The following is an 18,954-nucleotide window of genomic DNA, read 5'->3' on the forward strand; positions in this document are numbered from 1 at the left end:
ATGCGTCTACTGTTCTCCTACAGCATTGTCTATGGAACGTTCACATAGACTGAGCTTCCCATGCGTCTACTATTCTTCTACAGCATTGTCTATGGAACGTTTACATTGACTAAGCTTCCCATGCGTCTACTGTTCTCCTACAGCATTGTCTATGGAACGTATACATTGACTAAGCTTCCCATGCGTCTACTGTTCTCCTACAGCATTGTCTATGGAACGTATACATTGACTAAGCTTCCCATGCGTCTACTGTTCTCCTACAGCATTGTCTATGGAACGTTCACATAGACTGAGCTTTCCTTGCGTCTACTATTCTCCTACAGCATTGTGTATAGAACGTATACATTGACTGAGCTTCCCATGCGTCTACTATTCTCCTACAGCATTGTCTATGGAACGTTCACATTGACTGAGCTTCCCATGCGTCTACTATTCTCCTACAGCATTGTGTATGGAACGTTCACATAGACTGAGCTTTCCTTGCGTCTACTATTCTCCTACAGCATTGTGTATAGAACGTTTACATTGACTGAGCTTCCCATGCGTCTACTATTCTTCTACAGCATTATCTATGGAACGTTTACATTGACTAAGCTTCCCATGCGTCTACTGTTCTCCTACAGCATTGTCTATGGAACGTATACATTGACTGAGCTTCCCATGCGTCTACTGTTCTCCTTCAGCATTGTCCATGGAACGTATACATTGACTGAGCTTCCCATGCGTCTACTGTTCTCCTACAGCATTGTCTATGGAACGTTCACATAGACTGAGCTTTCCTTGCGTCTACTATTCTCCTACAGCATTGTGTATAGAACGTTTACATTGACTAAGCTTCCCATGCGTCTACTATTCTCCTACAGCATTGTCTATGGAACGTATACATTGACTAAGCTTCCCTTGCGTCTACTGTTCTCCTACAGCATTGTCTATGGAACGTTCACATAGACTGAGCTTTTCCTGTGGTGTCTACTGTTCTCCTACAGCATTGTCTATGGAACGTATACATTGACTGAGCTTCCCATGCGTCTACTGTTCTCCTACAGCATTGTCTATGGAACGTTCACATAGACTGAGCTTTTCCTGTGGTGTCTACTGTTCTCCTACAGCATTGTCTATGGAACGTTTACATTGACTAAGCTTCCCATGCGTCTACTGTTCTCTTACAGCATTCTCTATGGAACCTTTAAATTGATTGAGCTTTCCATGTGTCTACTATTCTTCAACAGCATTGTCTATGGAACGTTTACATTGACTGAGCTTTCCATGCGTCTACTATTCTCCTACAGCATTGTGTATGGAACGTTCACCTAGACTGAGCTTCCCATGCGTCTACTATTCTCCTACAGCATTCTCTATGGAACCTTTACATTGACTGAGCTTTCCAATGCGTCTACTATTCTCCTACAGCATTGTGTACGGAATGTTCACATGGACACAGCTTTCCTTGTATGAACTATTCTACAGCATTGTCTATGGAATGTTCACATGGACATAGCTCTCCTTGTATGGACTATTCTACAGCATTGTCTATGGAATGTTCACATGGACACAGCTTTCCTTGTATGGACTATTCTACAGCATTGTCTATGGAATGTTCACATGGACACAGCTTTCCTTGTATGGACTATTCTACAGCATTGTCTATGGAATGTTCACATGGACACAGCTTTCCTTGTATGGACTATTCTACAGCATTGTCTACGGAATGTTCACATGGACATAGCTCTCCTTGTATGGACTATTCTACAGCATTGTCTACGGAATGTTCACATGGACATAGCTCTCCTTGTATGGACTATTCTACAGCATTGTCTACGGAATGTTCACATGGACACAGCTTTCCTTGTATGGACTATTCTACAGCATTGTCTATGGAATGTTCACATGGACACAGCTTTCCTTGTATGGACTATTCTACAGCATTGTCTATGGAATGTTCACATGGACACAGCTCTCCTTGTATGGACTATTCTACAGCATTGACTATGGAATGTTCACATGGACACAGCTTTCCTTGTATGGACTATTCTACAGCATTGTGTACGGAATGTTCACATGGACACAGCTCTCCTTGTATGGACTATTCTACAGCATTGACTACGGAATGTTCACATGGACACAGCTCTCCTTGTATGGACTATTCTACAGCATTGTGTACGGAATGTTCACATGGACACAGCTCTCCTTGTATGGACTATTCTACAGCATTGACTATGGAATGTTCACATGGACACAGCTTTCCTTGTATGGACTATTCTACAGCATTGTCTACGGAATGTTCACATGGACACAGCTCTCCTTGTATGGACTATTCTACAGCATTGTCTATGGAATGTTCACATGGACACAGCTTTCCTTGTGTGGACTATTCTACAGCATTGTCTATGGAATGTTCACATGGACACAGCTTTCCTTGTGTGGACTAGTCTGCAACATTGACTATGGAATGTCTACATGGACACAGCTTTCCTTGTGTGGACTATTCTACAGCATTGACTACGGAATGTTCACATGGACACAGCTTTCCTTGTGTGGACTAGTCTGCAGCATTGTCTATGGAATGTTCACATGGACACAGCTCTCCTTGTATGGACTATTCTACAGCATTGACTATGGAATGTTCACATGGACACAGCTTTCCTTGTATGGACTATTCTACAGCATTGTCTATGGAATGTTCACATGGACACAGCTCTCCTTGTATGGACTATTCTACAGCATTGTCTATGGAATGTTCACATGGACACAGCTTTCCTTGTATGGACTATTCTACAGCATTGTGTACGGAATGTTCACATGGACATAGCTCTCCTTGTATGGACTATTCTACAGCATTGTCTATGGAATGTTCACATGGACACAGCTTTCCTTGTGTGGACTAGTCTGCAGCATTGTCTATGGAATGTTCACATGGACACAGCTTCCCTTGTATGGACTATTCTACAGCATTGTCTATGGAATGTTCACATGGACTCGTCTTTTGTTTCTACATCATTAATTTCTCATACAAATGATAAAATATTGACCTATATATCATACTATGGCATAGATGTCAACTGTTCCAGATTGGCTGGGAAAGTCCCCAATCTGAGACCTCGGTCCTGATAGTCGTGTCCCGGATGATGTCCCAGGATCACAGTACCACCCTATGTATTCTCAGGGACTCAATGAAGCCTTCGTTATGATGATTGGGGGCTGTCCCTGCATAATTAGACATGAGATTAGAGTGGACCAGTCTAGGGAGTGGGTGTGGTATGGGTGGGGCTGCCTAGTCACTGGGTGAGCCTGAGACAGACTGTGGGCGGAGTTAACTGGGACCAATAGTGAACATTGGTAAGTCTGGCATGGTAGGCGATTGGTTGAATGTATCTGATTCTTTGAATGAATGTTCTAATATACAATTTGGGGCTCTGTGTATAATCCTGGTGTGGGGGAGGGGTGACGCAATTGAAGTCATGTTCTGTCATCATTCACGGGGTGTCGCTGCGTATAGTTCGTGTTTTCAGAGATTCATTATTGGGGTTCAGATATATTCTGCATACAAAACGGAAACCACACATTCCGCTTACCAGGGAAATTCTTCCACTGATGTTTCCGGAAAATTCCGCTGTGACTTGGAGCCACTCCCCATCTGCTGACAGTTGATGCTGCAAGGTGGCACAATGCATTCTGGGAAGAAATGGCAGTTATCAAGTATATTACTGATAAAAGAGGCACACAAATCAGAAAAACACAGAGATCTCTTCATTTCTGAATGTTGTGTGGAGATCCCAGGTCTGTACTCCACCCACAATGGAAAATGGAATTGGTGGTGGAGCTTAAAGGAGTCCTTTACCAACAATTCTCTGTCCTTTCAGTGTCTCCGTCCCTCCTGGTCAACAGCAGCTGCCTCTCAGGGTATATGTCTCTGCCCCTCCCACAATGGGGAGATTTCCCCCAATAGTTTGTGTCTCTGCCCCTCCCACAATGGGGAGATTTCCCCCAATAATTTGTTTCTATGCCCCTCCCACAATGGGGAGATTTCCCTGCAGTAGTTTGTGTCTCTGCCCCTCCCACAATGGGGAGATTTCCCTGCAGTAGTTTGTGTCTCTGCCCCTCCCACAATGGGGAGATTTCCCCCAGTAGTTTGTGTCTCTGCCCCTCCCACAATGGGTATATTTCCCCCAATAGTTTGTGCCTCTGCCCCTCCCACAATGGGGAGATTTCCCTGCAGTAGTTTGTGTCTCTGCCCCTCCCACAATGGGAACATTTCCTCCCCAGTAGTTTGTGTCTCTGCCCCTCCCACAATGGGGAGATTCCCCTGCAATAGTTTATGTCTCTACCCCTCCCACAATGGGGAGATTTCCCGCAGTAGTTTGTGTCTTTGCCCCTCCCACAATGGGGAGATTTCCCCTACAGTAGTTTGTGTCTCTGCCCCTCCCACAATGGGGAGATTTCCCCCAGTAGTTTGTGTCTCTGCCCCTCCCACAATTGGGAGATTTCCCTGCAGTAGTTTGTGTCTCTGCCCCTCCCACAATGGGGAGATTTCCTCCCAGTAGTTTGTGTCTCTGCCCCTCCCACAATGGAGAGATTTCCCTGCAGTAGTTTGTGTCTCTGCCCCTCTCACAATGGGTAGATTTCCCCCAGTAGTTTGTGTCTCTGCCCCTCCCACAATGGGGAGATTTCCCCCAGTAGTTTGTATCTCTGCCCCTCCCACAATGGGCAGATTTCCCCATACGGTGAAGTATTTTCATCCTGAAGGTTGCCTTCACTCACCTGGACCCGTTGGCATAGTGAATGACCAAAGACCGACCAAGCACGCTGTGAGTACCCGACAGAGGAAAGTTGGTGTCTTTGAATTGTCCGGTTTTGTTGTCCAGGTTTAGGAGAGAGCCGTGTCTTCCACTGACATCTCCCACCTCATATTCATCATCTGTCCCATTACCGGCTGCTGGAGAGACGGCTATATTTACATGGAAAGGGTTGAAGTGACCCCGAATTTGATTGTCAGAACACGGGTTGTCCGACCCTTCGGTCACTGGAAGCTGATGGATATGGAAGCCTCCTGCAAGGCCACTCAGTCCTTGGAAATTAACATCAATCACAGTCGGGGTGAATTCCGATACCTGAGAGGCCACAAGTTCTCCTCCGGCATTACCAGGTCCAAACCAAAGACCGGTTCTACCTTTGAGGTCTGGCTGGAGAAGAATATTGGCACAGGCCACAGGTGGAGACAGCCCTTCAGGACCATGTATGACCACAGACAGTCCTATGATAGACTTTGTTCCAGTAAGTGACGTTAGAGAATCGGTAAACAAATATCGAGCTGGAGAGGGGGCAAAGAGGGTAATTGGGGTAAGTCTCCCGGCATAATCTCCAGCCTCACATCGCAGGGGGTTGGTTGGCTTGCACTCCTGGCTGTAGTTCCCACCAGTCGATACATTATATGGGTTGAAGTGTCCTCCAGCACTGGCACAGACTTCAGATTCTGATGGGAGTGGAAATTCATGGATGTGCCAGTTATGGTTTTTGCTGATGTTTTCTGAGACATGGGAGAGCTCAATGTACACAGTGAGGTCATTGTAGGGATTGTTTGGAGCCTGCTGGAACATGATCCTGCCAGCTACTCCTTTACGGAAAGATGCAAGCGCAGTAACCACTTCCCCTTCCAAATTTATGGTGCTGCAGCCCCACGGGTCCCCATTGGCATTTAAAATAAGGACAGAACGGCCAATAACACTGTTATTGCCATAAAGTGGCAGATTCCAGTCAGTAAGAACGTTGTTTAATGTCTCAACACCCTGCAGAGTGCCATGTCGCCCACTCAAGTCCCCAATTGGCCATGAACTGTGGTCAGTTTTAGCTTTTGCTGTACGAACTGAGAAGGGATTCCAGAGATTTCCGGTGTTTGCTTCACTACACAAGTTCTGATCTGAGTGCTGACGAGCCAGGATAGGTAGAGAGTGAATTCTGTACTGACCAGCAAGTCCATGGAGCCTCCACAAGTTTATGGAAAGTTGAGTAGGGTGGAAGGGTGACTCTTGCTTGAAGCCAAAGGACCCATTGATACCTTGCATGCTAAATTGTGCTGAAGCCTCCTTAGACTGTATGGGTCTCACCTCTGCACACGCCCATGTCTCCTGGTATTTTATCACAAGGTAGGGCATCACCTCAGTAGTATTCAGTTCTAGGCGGCTCTTGGCAAACGTTTGATGGTGTCCAACCTGGGCACTTCCTAAAAGCTGGACATTATTTCCTTGGCAGGTGTCTGAGAAGAATAGAGAGGCTTTGAGTGTTGCCATCCCGTCCAGAAGTGCTAACTCCATCACAGCTGTTATTGGCTGAATAGCTGATGGCTGCAGGAAGTAGACTTGTCCAATAATGAAAGACTGGACAATGGATTTCCAAGCCCTTTGAGCCCCAGACTCCAGATTTACACATGCTTGCTGACCGCAGGTCTTTAAAACTAGAGAACATCCATCGTACCTTATGTTTCGATCAACGCCAACCTGTGTTCTACTGAGAGTGAGATCATAGCGAGATTGACCAATGTGGCCTATGTCACAAGGGTCCCGAGATGCTCCATAGATCACCGGAAACTCATGTATGGAGATAATGACAGATCCACATGTACTGGACAGGTTCGTTCTGAGGGTCCATGTGTTTGTGTCTATTGTGACAGAACCATGCACGGTTTCCAGGTGAATCTGGGCGATGAGATCAGTTTGGGCCCAAGAACCTACAAGATAAGAGAATGAAACTCTCAATGGTGAAACAAGAGAAAACAATTATGCCAAAAAACCATGAAGTAGAGTTAACAATTAACAACAAGTCAATGCAGTAAGGAAAGTTAAAATTTGTCCGACCCGACCAGGAATGTGAGCTTGCCTCGGATCTTTTGTATTCTGCTCTGCAGAACAAACATTATGTTAACCAATGACCAGATTCGTTCTGTGACTGAGCTGCTGAACACCTTCATTTCAGAATTTATCTTTCTCTGCTTCACGTTTTATTTTCTATAGTATCTGGTAACTTGGACTCACCTGTAAGAAGGACAGTGGTGATGGACATGAGAAGAAGCATGGTGCCCTCCTGAGGTCTTGGTAAAGGTCCCCCCATATGGACTGTCTTTGCTGAGAGTACTTTCTGAGGTCTGTATACTTGGAGTTATGTCACCTTCCGTCAGCTTTTCATGTCCCAACTACGTCTTCTGCTTTCTTGTTCTCAATATCTATCTTATGTATCCTGAGAATAACCAATAACTCTTCTCTGCTCAGCAAGAACCACAATATAAGAGCTTTCTTCACATCTCTGAGCTCATTGGAAGGTCCTAGAAACCAAGAGATTAGGTATCTCCAGGGGGAAGGCTTACTCGCCCCCTCCCGGTATTTCCTCATATCTGTTAGTGGCTTCAGACTCATTAGGTCCTTGCTCTAGCCATCTACAGGGCTCCATAAATCCTCATCTCAGCACCAAAATGGTTAAATTGTTAGAATGTTTTCCTGAAAGAAACTTGCTATATTATCCCTTCTCTTTGTGTGACAATTATGACAAGTTGGAGAGGTGACACCTGTGTTTGTCACACACCATTCAGGATCTAATCCTTACCACCAAAGGCACAATGGCCCCAGCACTTCCCAGAATCCTCTGAGGGATAAATCGGTAATCAGAGCCTTTCTATAATAAGGAACGAGGCTCGGGTAATCCATATCAGCATGAAATGTACCCAGGAGAGGTCTTCAATTAATGTCGCTTGTGTGTGCCGCGACCCTGTATATATACAGTATAGAGGATGGGGTGTAGGTGTCACCTAGGTTTCTCCAGGAGCTTCGGGATTTATGGCTCCCATCCTAATCCTAATCCTGTTCTGGGCCCTGGAGCCGGGATGCTTTGTAGAACTTCAGGAGGGATGAAGCCTCCATCTGTAGGTCCACATCTTATCTGGGAGCCGGATCTCATTATTAGCTCCAGCTGTTGTGCAGACCTTTATATCAATGTGTGTTCACCTCTAAGCCATGGAACACCCAGGAGTAAAGCAGAGCATCTGACGTTCACCAAACGTTCACTGAACATTAACCTTTCTTGTCCAATTACAGGGATTGGCTCACCACCAGTGAATGTTTGGTGAAAGTCTCATTCCACATTTAACAAAACGTTATACCATCTCTGTGTAGGGAACCTTGCCTTGATGTCTATTGGATGGACATGTACGATATGCGGAGAGCCACCCTGAATCGAATCAAATTGAAATTCAGCCGAACTTTTCATTATTCAGAGATTCTGATGTATTACAATAGCAAGGAAATGAAACGAATCCGAAACAACAAAATTAAATTTTCTCCGAAATGACAAATGATTTGAAATTCTAATCGAATTTGAAACAAATTCAAAAACAGATTTTAAATGTAAACATATTGCTGATCTGTGGGGTTTATTCAATTCTTTCCTATTCTATTCTTTTTGAAATTCAAATGTAAGAAGATGGTTATATTCCTTTTATTTTATTCTAGTGGTGGGGATGGGGGTGGCGACAGTGGTGGTGATGGGGGTGGAGATAGTGGTGAGGATGGGGGTGGGGACAGTGGTTGGGATGGGGGTGGGAATAGGTGGGGACAGTGGTGGGGATGGGGGTAGTGGTGAGGGTGGGGGTGGGGACAATGGTGGGGATAGGGGTAGGGATAGTGGTGGAGATGGGGATGGGGACAATGGTGAGGATGTGGGTGGGAATGGGTGGAGACAGTGGTGAGGATGCGGGTGAGAGTGGGTGAGGACTGTGATGGAGATGGGGGTGGTAATGGGTGGGGACAGTGGTGGGGATGGGGGTGGGAATAGGTGGGGACAGTGATGTAGATGGGGGTGGCTGTTTTGAGCCTTTGTTGGGGTTCCAGTGCCCAATGAACAGCCCCCCAAGCCTTGGGCTGGATGGTTGTACACTCCTAGATGGGACACCCGGGGGGGTCTCCTTATTTCCTCTCTGTATAGGGAGGGGTCCTGCATGATGGCTCAGAATTCATACAAGTCTAGGTTGAGTCTGGGGATGTTGCCGAGAATCCCGCACATAGGCGATCGTGTTTAGGTCGTCTCATTTATAGACGCCCCATTAGGACTCGACACCTTGATGTGATTCTATAGGTTCAGGTTTTTTACAAAATAACAGACATGTTATACTTCCCGGCTCTGTAATGGTTTGCCCCGATCCTCCTCTTCTTGGGTCCTGTAGCGTCACTCCTGGCTCCGCCCTCTTAACCAGTGCTCCCAACAGCAAGCCATTTGCTATGGGGGCACTGGTACGTGCTCGCTCACTCCCCCTGCTCTATGCATCCATAGGACACAAAGAGCCATGGCTCGGCCCATCCCCCTGCTCTCTCCTCATTGGCTCACTGGCTATGATTGGTTGAAGAGAGAGAGAGCGGAGGCATACATGCACATCGCTGGATTGGTAGGGGGCTCAGGTGAGTATTGGGGGGCTGTGGGGGGGGGGAGCAGCACACAGAAGGTGTTTCACCTTCATACACTGAATGCACCTTCAGCCTTAACCACTTTAAGCCGGCCACACATGGATCCGAATCTGGCTGGTTCGACAGGACCGGACGAATTTCCAGCCATGTGTGGGAAAGCTGGTTGTTCAGAAATTGACCTACCGACTGAGTGTACAGCCAGCCTGCTGGAAAATTTTTCACTTCAGCGCCACCAGCTGAAGTGGAAGCACCAATCAGTGTATTGATGTCGGGGGCTCATGCTCATCAATAACTGATTGGTGGCAAATCTGTAATGCAACAGAGACATAGGGGGCAAAGTTGATGGGTTATCAATCAGCATCAGAAAGCTTCCTGTCCTGGAGCACCCATCCAGGCCGAACAAATCTTATCGAACTTTTAAGGACAGTTTCTGCTCTCGTACGTCAACTGATACAAAGGAAGAACCAAATGGTTAGCCTTCCGCCATGAGGACACAGTCGGAGGCGAAGGAACCTTCCAATGTAGCAGAATCTCACGCCTCGCATAGAAAATAGTGCAACTGATAAACAGTTTATTATATCTACTCGCCTCCACATCCTCCAGCACACCCACGTGGAGGGCCAGGCCTCGCTGAGAGCACCCATTCCACCAATCACCCATCCCCAAAATGGGCAAAGGACGGGACAAGGCCACTCCACGTGCATAAAGGTGCTGGTAGAGACACCACATTTATTACCTAGGGGGCCTGACTGGGGGGCCAGCCTATGAAGAGTATAGTAGGCCCTCTGGATAAACTTCGATTGTATGAACCTATCATTGGCTGAGATCATGGAGGGCACATAAGTAGACATACAATCACCCCGGTCTTCTTCTGTAAGGTTGGGAATATCAGCACACCACCTCTCATAGATCCAAGTCAATATTTTATCATACGCTACCGAAGAGAAATAGAGGAGAGCGGTTTCCCCATCGCTCTCGGGGTAAGGAGTCGTGCGATAGGGTCTGACTCCAGTATAATAGGCTCCGGAATCTGGGCTTGGAGGGCATGTCTTAGCTGCCAGTATTAGTATTGTTAGGCCAGGAGTCTTTTGTGTCAGATGTGCATAGCCCATCACCCTCTCGTTGGAAATGATGTTCCAACGTTGTTACCCTCCTGAACACCCACACTTGCGAGTCCAGGATGGAGGAAAGATGGGGTAAATTCGGATTGCCCCACAGGCGGAGATGGGGGGAAAAGGTAGCTCGTGCCCTATAGACCCCCCTAGCCTCAGTCCACACCCTAAGAACCACCCATAGGACCAGTAACCTGGGGGTGTGCTCAAGTTCCCTGAAAAACCAGATTACTGAGGGCCCCATACGATCTCTATAGTGCCACTTCCAACGCTACGGCTGGGTTGTGCCAGGTCTGGGAAAACCACCAAGGCACTGCAACCAACACTGCCACCCAGTAGTACAATTGGCAGTTAGGAAGCCCCAGCCCGCCATGGGACAGAGGCACCTGAAGAGTGGATCCCGCCAATCTAGTGATCCATCCGGCCCACGCAAAAGAGATCACTATGCTATCTAGGCAAAAACTCCCCGACATGTTATTTAAAGGAATTTTACATTTTTAATGTTTCACTTTAGATATTAATAAAATCACAGACAAATGGAATTTAACATTTTTATTTGTTTTTTTTGCATGATCCCGTAGGCAGTGCCCAGCCCCCATGCCATTTGTTGGACAATCCAGTGCCTACCAGAACAGAAAATGACCATTCCTGGTTTTTTAACATGTTGGCTCCCATTGACTCCAGTACAGGAGAACCTGCCTGCCTCCAGCTGAGCCCAGGCATGCTTGGCTTCTCCCTTACTTTGAGACATAAATACATTATACAGTATATATATATATAAAGTGCGGTGCTAAAAGTGCAAATAAAGTATACAAATGATATATTGGGGTCCCTGATCCCTGATGACATCATTTCTGACGAAACGCGTTGGCTGGAGCTAGGGCGTACGTCACCACGCACGCACACTCACGGCCATCTTGGAAGTGGGACCACGTGGACCTTTGCTACTATACAGCGCTGTATTTGATTCTTATTCATGGAAATGCATTACTTTGGTCTAAATAAATGTTATTAAAGATTTCACGCGATGGGAAGCTTTTTCATTCCATGCCCATGCCTTTTACATGCCTGATACTGATGATCCGCATGGAGTGGGTGAACACCACTTGACCCATGGCTGAAGGCTGTAGAGGAGGCTGCAGCGGTTGCCATTGGATTATATCTGTGGCCAGTCTGGCCATTCTATTACATGATGGTCACATGTATGTGGTAAACCTTCCTTGCGCACCGAGCGGGGCGACGCGTGTTTCACTCGAATACGTTTCACCATCTAAACAATTGAAGATTTATGATTGCACTCAAGGACATTTTTTAGTGTCCTCAGATATTGGGACTTTTTGGATTCGCTGTCACAGAGTTTTTTTCCTTGTTTTCTTTTTTATAGTATTTGTCACATCTATATCATTTGTATACTTTAGTTGCACTTTTATATATATGTATGTTTTGGCAATCCTTTGTTTCAGAATTCAGTGCTGGCAGCTTACGCTTTTGTGAAGCAGCGCAGATTCTGATGTTATTATTATACAGTATATGGCCCCCCCCCTCGAGGTACACGTCAAGCCTAACATTGCTCATCCGAGCTGTAGACCCCAGAAAGTGTCGGCAAACATACAACCCAAAGTAACAAAAACCAAAAACAACACATACTGTGCACAGGACTGCAACAAGCATGCAGATCTAAAAAGAGTCAAGGTGAAGCAACAACATCCGATTTGCAGACTTATTGCAGGCCAGTGACAGCGCAAATACCAAAACCATGGGATCAGTATGACAGCCAGAGAATGAGTATTTTCAAAGGAGGAGGTCAGCATTGTTGGCCTCCATGGTACTTATTTCCAGTAACCCAGACATGTCCGGACATCTGCTGACATATGAGGTAGATTAGAATCCTGAGTGTAGTCCTCACTGGGAAGTTAGACCTTCTTGCCAAACCAACAGCTATTCAGAAATGTTGGGCAGAGTTTGGAGTTGCCCAGGATCACAATGATGGACTGAGCGGTGGGATAGATCAGAACAAAGAACAGTGCTGCCAGTTCAGAGGTGGATTGAACAGTCAGGGAGGACGCCAAGAGGCTGACCTCTGAGAGGTAGAAGATGGAGTAGAGTACGATGAGGTAGACCATGATCCGAGCCGCCCTCATATGAGCATCCAGTCTGGGAATGCTGAAACCAGAACGGTTGTACTTCATGCCATAGTAGTGGACCAAAAGAGAGGTCAAAGTAAGGACAATGGAGAGGACAGCCAGTGCGAACGGCAAACAACAGCCCAAGGTGATGGTCAGATATTTATAGGCTTTGCTCAGCTCGATGATGCCATCAATTATCCAAGGACTGGAGGTGAGGTTCCCGGGGGTGGCAGATAGACTGAGGTTGGTGCCTATGGTCAAAGAACTGGAGGTGATGGTATTGGTAATGGCAGCCAGCTCCATGTTGGTGTTAACAATCCGTGGACTGGAGGTGATGGAAGAAATATTAACGTCGGTGCCAATGATAAAAGAACTGGAGGTGACATTCCTGGTGATGGCAATCAGCTTCAAATCAATTTCCCAAATGCTGGCAAGGCTTATGGCAAAGGACCCAACTCCGGACCCTATCAGGAATCTGGTCACAACATTGGTGATGTTAGTCTTTAGATAGATGAAGAAATTGAGCTTGAAGCTGACAATCCTCAGGCAGTAGTAGATGCACAGAACCGCCGTGATCCAAAAACTGAAGTACAACTGGAAGATCAGAAGGACGGCAATGGGGGAGTAGATGTTGTTGTATTGGAGCATCTCAGGGAAGAGGATGAACACGAAGGTGCAAATGTTCATGTCACTCTGCAGGCAGATGTTGTTGACGGCCATGAGAACCAAAATCTTATCACACAGACTAAGCGGGAAGCCTCGTCTCCAGTCAGCGGCATTGACCCCTATAATGTAGATGTTTAGAAGGACCCCCAACGCACACTCAACAATGGCACAGACAAACCCCACCACCCAGACAAGAGCCACCATCCTTGGTCCTGCCGTGTGTCTGAGCTGAATGAGGAAAGGCAGAGGAACATTCATTGACACTGATTGATTGGATGCAAATATCTCTGAGATGTTGACAACAGATCTCACGCAACGGGAAATCTGATCTTCTCCCCATAGGATAGAGATCCTGAGGAATCCTCATATTGTTCTGTCATAGGACATTGGCGGGTTATTGGTATTTCTCATTGATTATTGATATTGATTATAGATATTGATTACTGATAACCGTTGGGACTAAAACTAAAAAAAATGCCCAATCTGAATCCAAAGAAGAAGATCAGAAACGTTATCTGTTATTTTAGCTTCATTTATATTTTGTGATCTCATAAAGCCACAAATATTATTATTATTATCCTTTTATATGGCTCTCACATATACTGCAGCGCAGGTTCTCCAAGTAGGGAGGAGGGTAAGCAGGCTAAGAATCCTCAATCATCCTGATGGTGGTTCCCACTCCTTTGAAGGTGACAACCATTAATGTTGCTCATCATAAGGCCTTATTTTGCTCAGCATGCAGGCAGGTGCAGCCTTCTTTCTCCACTGGAGGTGGCGCTCAACTGCAGCGGCATTGCAGAGGGAGAGGAAGTCAGGAGGAACCTGCTCTTCTATGGTTTCCTGGATCACTGGGGAAGTGACTCTGGGGGCCATCTTGGGTCAGGCAGAGTCTATTTAAGACCCTGGCATGCATTTTTGCGAGAGGACAGCATAGGGCCAGGTCTCCTGTTTGACAGGGAAAGGTTCCAGACGATAAGGGAAAGGCTAGGGACATGCCATCCTTCCTGGAAACCTTTTATTTTGGCACAGACGGGCCAGGCCCCATTTAGCCCTCTGAGACAGATGCTGTTGGCAAATCTGAGATCCGGTCCTCTCCACTTTGCTGTTGAAACTTGTAAGGCTGCCTTCCCGTTAGGCTGTTGGGGCCGAGCCTTACACTGGAGTTGCGGTACGTTTTTCCGGCATGGTAACCTGTCGGCGGATTATTGAGGTAGAAATGGGGAGAAGCATGGTCTTAGACGTCTCCATGGGGGGGCAGGACCTGCGCCTGATTAACATCTATGGGCCCCAGACAAAGTGGGACAGGAAATGCCTCTTCATGAAGATCAAGCCTTTCCTTTTTACAGCCCAGCAAGTTGTCTTCGGTGGTGACTTTAACACCGTCACTGGGACTAAGGACAGGAAAGGGACCGGAGTCAGGCTGGACTGTGACGGCTAGAGAGGCAGGTCTGGTTGATGTGCACATTCATTGCTGCCCAGACGACACGGGATTCACTTTTCAGCGGGGTGCTAGTCAGAGAAGAATAGATGGGGTTTTTTAAGCGGAACTCCGCCTTCTCGGCACCAGTGTGTCAGGCGGTGGAGTTTTCCGATCACTGTATTCTGTCTGTGACTCTGAGTGGCCCCGATACACCACCTAAGGGGAGGGGTACCTGGAAGCTGAATTCGGCACTCCTGGACGATGAGAAGGTGAGTCAATCCTTTGAGGACTTTTCTCAGGCACAGGTATCCATCATGGACGTTTGCAGCAGTAAGTCCGAGTGGTGGGAGCTTACAAAACGAAGGATCGTTGGGTTTTAGGAAGAAATAAACAGCTTGATAAGTATGTCACCTACCAGCGTCTGCGGAGGAAGCTCGATCGGCTTGTCTCGAATAATGGAGATCCAGGGGCGATCTCTGAGGTCAAACTCCGGCTCAGGAAGTGTCAATATGATGGTTCAGGCCTTTTCTGCGGAGCTGGGAGAATGGTGGGCCAGTGAAAAGCCTGAGGGTCCAACATGGTAAGCTCCCGGCTTATGTTACCCCGTGCCTGAAAATGCTTCACCAGTGACGAATGATGGAAAAATGAGGAAATGAAGTCTCTTCCTAGGAAGATCCTGGAGAGGAGGGTTGTTGAATCTGCCTTTAGCCAGCTATTGGCCTTGAGGGATTGCCCAGGTCCGGTTATGAGGGAGGGATTGCCCAGGCCCGGTTATGAGGGAAGGATTGCCCAGGCCCGGTTATGGGGGAGGGATTGCCCAGGCCCAGATATGAGGGAGGGATTGCCCAGGCCCGGTTATGGGGGAGGGATTGCCCAGGCCTGGTTATGAGGGAGGGACTGCCCAGGCCCAGTTATGGGGGAGGGATTGCCCAGGCCCGGTTATGGGGGAGGAATTGCCCAGGCCCGGTTATGGGGGAGGGATTGCCCAGGCCCGGTTATGAGGGAAGGATTGCCCAGGCCCGGTTATGGGGGAGGGATTGCCCAGGCCCAGATATGAGGGAGGGATTGCCCAGGCCCGGTTATGGGGGAGGGATTGCCCAGGCCTGGTTATGAGGGAGGGACTGCCCAGGCCCAGTTATGGGGGAGGGATTGCCCAGGCCCGGTTATGGGGGAGGAATTGCCCAGGCCCGGTTATGGGGGAGGGATTGCCCAGGCCCGGTTATGAGGGAGGGTCTGCATTTGATGAATCTGAAGAGAATCCCTCTAAAGTTTCAGGATTTGGCCTGGCTCTTGTTCCATGGCAGACTCTATGTGAAGGGCAACCTGAAGCATCGCTCTGTGGAGAACTGTGGTTGTCCAAGAGTGGAGTGCGGTGGGGTGGAGGAGACGATGGAACATTTCTTGCTTCAGTGCCCCTTCAATAAAGAAGTCTACAAGTGGGTGGGTGGGGCTCTGGGGATCCCTTTCCTTTCCCGCTTGAATTACGCAGAGTGGTCTTACGGAGCCTTTCAGACTCACCGGGACTTTGATTTTGAGACACTTTTTCTAGTTAGCTTAGTAGTCCATTACTACACGTGGAATGCATGGTGTCAGGTTTCCTCCTGCCGAGGTGGTGGTGCACAACATTCTGGGGGAGGTTGGGTCTCGGGGTGGCTTCTCTTTCTGTCCTTTCAGGTCCCCTACATTTTTGTAAGATCAGATTTTTGGAGAAAGGCGGCATGCATAGGATCAATGTTTCATCGTTTACTAGCCTGAGGGGGGTTCAGACTCCATCTAGTGGACAATGTGAGGTATTGCACTCCATCTAGTGGACAATGAGAGGTATTGCACGCCATCTAGTGGACAGTGAGAGATATTGCACTCCATCTAGTGGACAGTGAGAGGTATTGCACGCCATCTAGTGGACAGTGAGAGATAGTGCACTCCATCTAGTGGACAATGAGAGGTATTGCACGCCATCTAGTGGACAGTGAGAGATATTGCACTCCATCTAGTGGACAATGAGAGGTATTGCACGCCATCTAGTGGACAATGAGAGGTATTGCACGCCATCTAGTGGACAGTGAGAGGTATTGCTCTCCATCTAGTGGAGAATGAGAGGTATTGCACGCCATCTAGGGATGGGATCAATGTGTCATCGTTTTGTAGCCTGAGGGCGGGGTTCAGGTGAAGGGCGGGGTCCAGGTGACGGGAGGGTTTGTGTTGCATAATTTCGTAGTTTTCGGATAATAAAATAGTTTTTTTGCATATAATTCTATTTATGTTATTTTCAGAAAAAGCCGTTCTCTTTCCTGTCATTTGTTGATGTACGATTGTTTGGTGTTTATTTTTATAGATATTTCTTTTTCTCTGTGTAAATATTCTTTTATAAACAAGCTGGATGTTTGCATAAATCGACCCCCTAATGTCCCCTCCCCCACAGTCGCACACTATGACACGTGATATAGCTCTGACATATAGTGTGGCGTTGATGATTGTGGTTTCTGATGAAGAAGGATGTGACGCAACGTTCAGAGATAACGCGCGGCGTTACATCAGTGTCCCCACATCTTCCTGTCCTATCAGTGATGAGTCTGCAGGGTTCTGGTCCTTTCTTTATATTAGGAATATGGAGGATTCAGATTTGTAGTTGTGGGGGTCGGGGGATGGTAAGTGACTGCAGAGGTGTGACGACCCCTCTTCTCTGTGATGACCCCACCTCTCTGTGATGACCCCGCCTCTCAGTGATGACCCCGCCTCTCTGTGATGAATGTCAGGATCATTCCAGTAGAGGGTCGTCCACCTGGCAGGCGTGTCACCGGCTACCCAATTGATTCCCAGCCTTCTCCACATTCCGGAACAATGACCGCGTCTCGGTGTCACTCAGATCTGAGAATTCGATGTTTTCTTCTTTTACTTTTATAGAAAAATATAAAAAATTCTCTTCATTGTGCAGCAGGGGGTGCCGCTGGAAGCTGAATATCTACAATGAAGGCATGCCATCTAGAGGACAATGAGAGGTATTGCATGCCATCTAGAGGACAATGGAGGTATTGCACTCCATCTAGTGGGGAATGAGAGGTATTGCACTCCATCTAGAGGACAATGAGAGGTATTGCACTCCATCTAGTGGGGAATGAGAGGTATTGCACTCCATCTAGGGGACAATGAGAGGTATTGCATGCCATCTAGAGGACAATGGAGGTATTGCACTCCATCTAGTGGGGAATGAGAGGTATTGCACTCCCTCTAGAGGACAGGGAGAGGTATTGCACTCCATCTAGTGGGGAATGAGAGGTATTGCACTCCATCTAGTGGACAGTGAGAAGTATTGCATTCCATCTAGAGGACAGTGAGAGGTATTGCACACCATCTAGAGGACAATGAGAGGTATTGCACTCCATCTAGGGGACAATGAGAGGTATTGCACTCCATCTAGCGGACAGTGAGAGGTATTGCGCGCAATCTAGAGGACAGTGAGAGGTATTGCACTCCATCTAGCGGACAGTGAGAGGTATTGCACTCCATCTAGGGGACAGTGAGAGGTATTGCACTCCATCTAGGGGACAGTGAGAGGTATTGCACTCCATCTAGGGGACAGTGAGAGGTATTGCACTCCATCTAGTGGAGAATGAGAGGTATTGCACTCCATCTAGAGGACAGTGAGAGGTATTGCACTCCATCTAGAGGACAGTGAGAGGTATTGCACTCCATCTAGGGGACAATGAGAGGTATTGCACTCCATCTAGTGGAGAATGAGAGGTATTGCACTTCATCTAGGGGAAATTGAGAGGTATTGCACTCCATCTAGAGGACAGTGAGAGGTATTGCACTCCATCTAGGGGACAATGAGAGGTATTGCACTCCATCTAGTGGAGAATGAGAGGTATTGCACTTCATCTAGGGGAAATTGAGAGGTATTGCACGCCATCTAGTGGACAATGAGAGGTATTGCACGCCATCTAGAGGACAATGAGAGGTATTGCACGCCATCTAGAGGACAATGAGAGGTATTGCATGCCAACTAGTGGAGAATGAGATGTATTGCACTCCACCTAGGGGACAATGAGAGATATTGCACTCCATCTAGAGGACAATGAGAGGTATTGCACCTCATCTAGGGGACAATGAGAGGTATTGCACGCCATCTAGAGGACAATGAGAGGTATTGCACTCCATCTAGGGGACAATGAGAGGTATTGCACTCCATC

General features: G+C 47.3%; 1 protein-coding gene and 1 pseudogene across 2 annotated transcripts in view; both read right to left on the bottom strand.

Moving 5' to 3' along the window:
* Positions 1-18,954, bottom strand: part of LOC149470622 (uncharacterized) — a 44,104-nt gene that overhangs the window by 16,174 nt on the left and 8,976 nt on the right. The window contains exons 1-3 of one of the 2 annotated variants that reach the window (XM_089661612.1): positions 7,026-7,321; positions 4,759-6,721; positions 3,573-3,672 (exon numbers count right to left, since the gene is read on the bottom strand). In XM_089661612.1, the coding sequence (XP_089517738.1) occupies positions 3,573-3,672; positions 4,759-6,721; positions 7,026-7,101 (2,139 nt within the window). In that variant the 5' untranslated portion in view covers positions 7,102-7,321. Of the gene's footprint in view, positions 1-3,572; positions 3,673-4,758; positions 6,722-7,025; positions 7,322-18,954 lie in introns of those variants that run through there. The other variant, XM_089661611.1, reaches the window with a different exon arrangement.
* LOC149470623 (taste receptor type 2 member 9-like) lies at positions 12,382-14,217 on the bottom strand (annotated as a pseudogene).

Source organism: Staurois parvus, unplaced genomic scaffold, assembly GCF_062004578.1.
Source record: "Staurois parvus isolate SC_StPar_1 unplaced genomic scaffold, SC_StPar_1.0 ptg000034l, whole genome shotgun sequence".
Classification (NCBI taxonomy): Eukaryota; Metazoa; Chordata; class Amphibia; order Anura; family Ranidae; genus Staurois; species Staurois parvus.